Source organism: Eimeria mitis, genomic scaffold (genome assembly GCF_000499745.2).
Source record: "Eimeria mitis Houghton genomic scaffold, Emh_scaff3561, whole genome shotgun sequence".
In the NCBI taxonomy this organism is placed as follows: Eukaryota; Apicomplexa; class Conoidasida; order Eucoccidiorida; family Eimeriidae; genus Eimeria; species Eimeria mitis.
This window is the reverse complement of record NW_013571906.1, coordinates 867-1,760: the sequence shown is the minus strand read 5'-3', so window position 1 is coordinate 1,760 and position 894 is coordinate 867. Positions and strand designations below refer to the sequence as shown.

The window sequence follows — 894 nt, the reverse complement described above, 5'->3', positions numbered from 1 at the left end:
TTTGCTTCAGCAGCAACGCTGCTGCAACGACGGGGGCCCCATTAAGTACTACTGCTAGCAGCAGCAGCAGCTTGAGTGCGAGGTTCTCCGTGCTGCTGCTGCTGCTGCTGCTGCTGCTGCTGCTGCTGGTGATGAGAGCAGCAGCAGCTTCTGCAGCAAGAGGCAGCAGCCGCCCCAGCAGCTTGGATAGGGTGGTGCAGCAGACAGCAGCAGCCATTGCTGCTGCTGTTGCTGATGGAAAGAGAGAAGCAGCAAGGCTCCGCTGCAGTATAACAACAACCCCACCCCCCACCCCTGCTGCTGCTGCTGCTGCTGCTGCTGCTGCTATACTACCCTCTATAAACCCAGCAGCAACACACAAGTGAGATACCCATGCTGCTGCTGCAGCAGCAAGCAGTAGCTTTGGTGCTGCAGCAGCAGATATATACACTGCAGCAGCAACAGGAGCAGCAGCAACACCCCCACCATCCAACGACCCTAAAACAACACCATGTGCTGCTTCTGTATATTTCAGCTGCTGCTGCTGCTGCAGCAGCAGCTCAGCAGCAGCAAGACAGTGACGAAATATATGGGGGCCTACACCTGCTATACACAGCAGCAGCAACGATACCCAACTGCTGCTGCTGCTGTTGCTGCTGCTGTTGCTGCTGCTGTTGGTTCTGTCTCTGCTGCTGCTGCTGTTGTTGCTGTAACGACGGACGCTCAGCCTCCTCCTGTTGCTGCTGCTGCTGCTGCNCTGCTGCTGCTGCTGTTGTTGCTGTAACGACGGACGCTCAGCCTCCTCCTGTTGCTGCTGCTGCTGCTGCTGCTGCTGCTGCTGCTGCTGAAGGGATCGCTGGGGGGCTCCAGAGTTAGGCAGACGTCCAGCCCATCGCATGCACTGTTGAATGATGA

General features: G+C 57.4%; 1 protein-coding gene across 1 annotated transcript in view; it reads right to left on the bottom strand.

Moving 5' to 3' along the window:
* Nucleotides 1–894, bottom strand: part of EMH_0067270 (uncharacterized protein) — a gene marked incomplete at both ends in the record, with an annotated part of 5,017 nt that overhangs the window by 3,797 nt on the left and 326 nt on the right. The window contains 3 exon segments of the mRNA XM_013498605.1: nucleotides 286–334; nucleotides 594–735; nucleotides 739–757. Of these exon segments, the coding sequence (XP_013354059.1) occupies nucleotides 286–334; nucleotides 594–735; nucleotides 739–757 (210 nt within the window).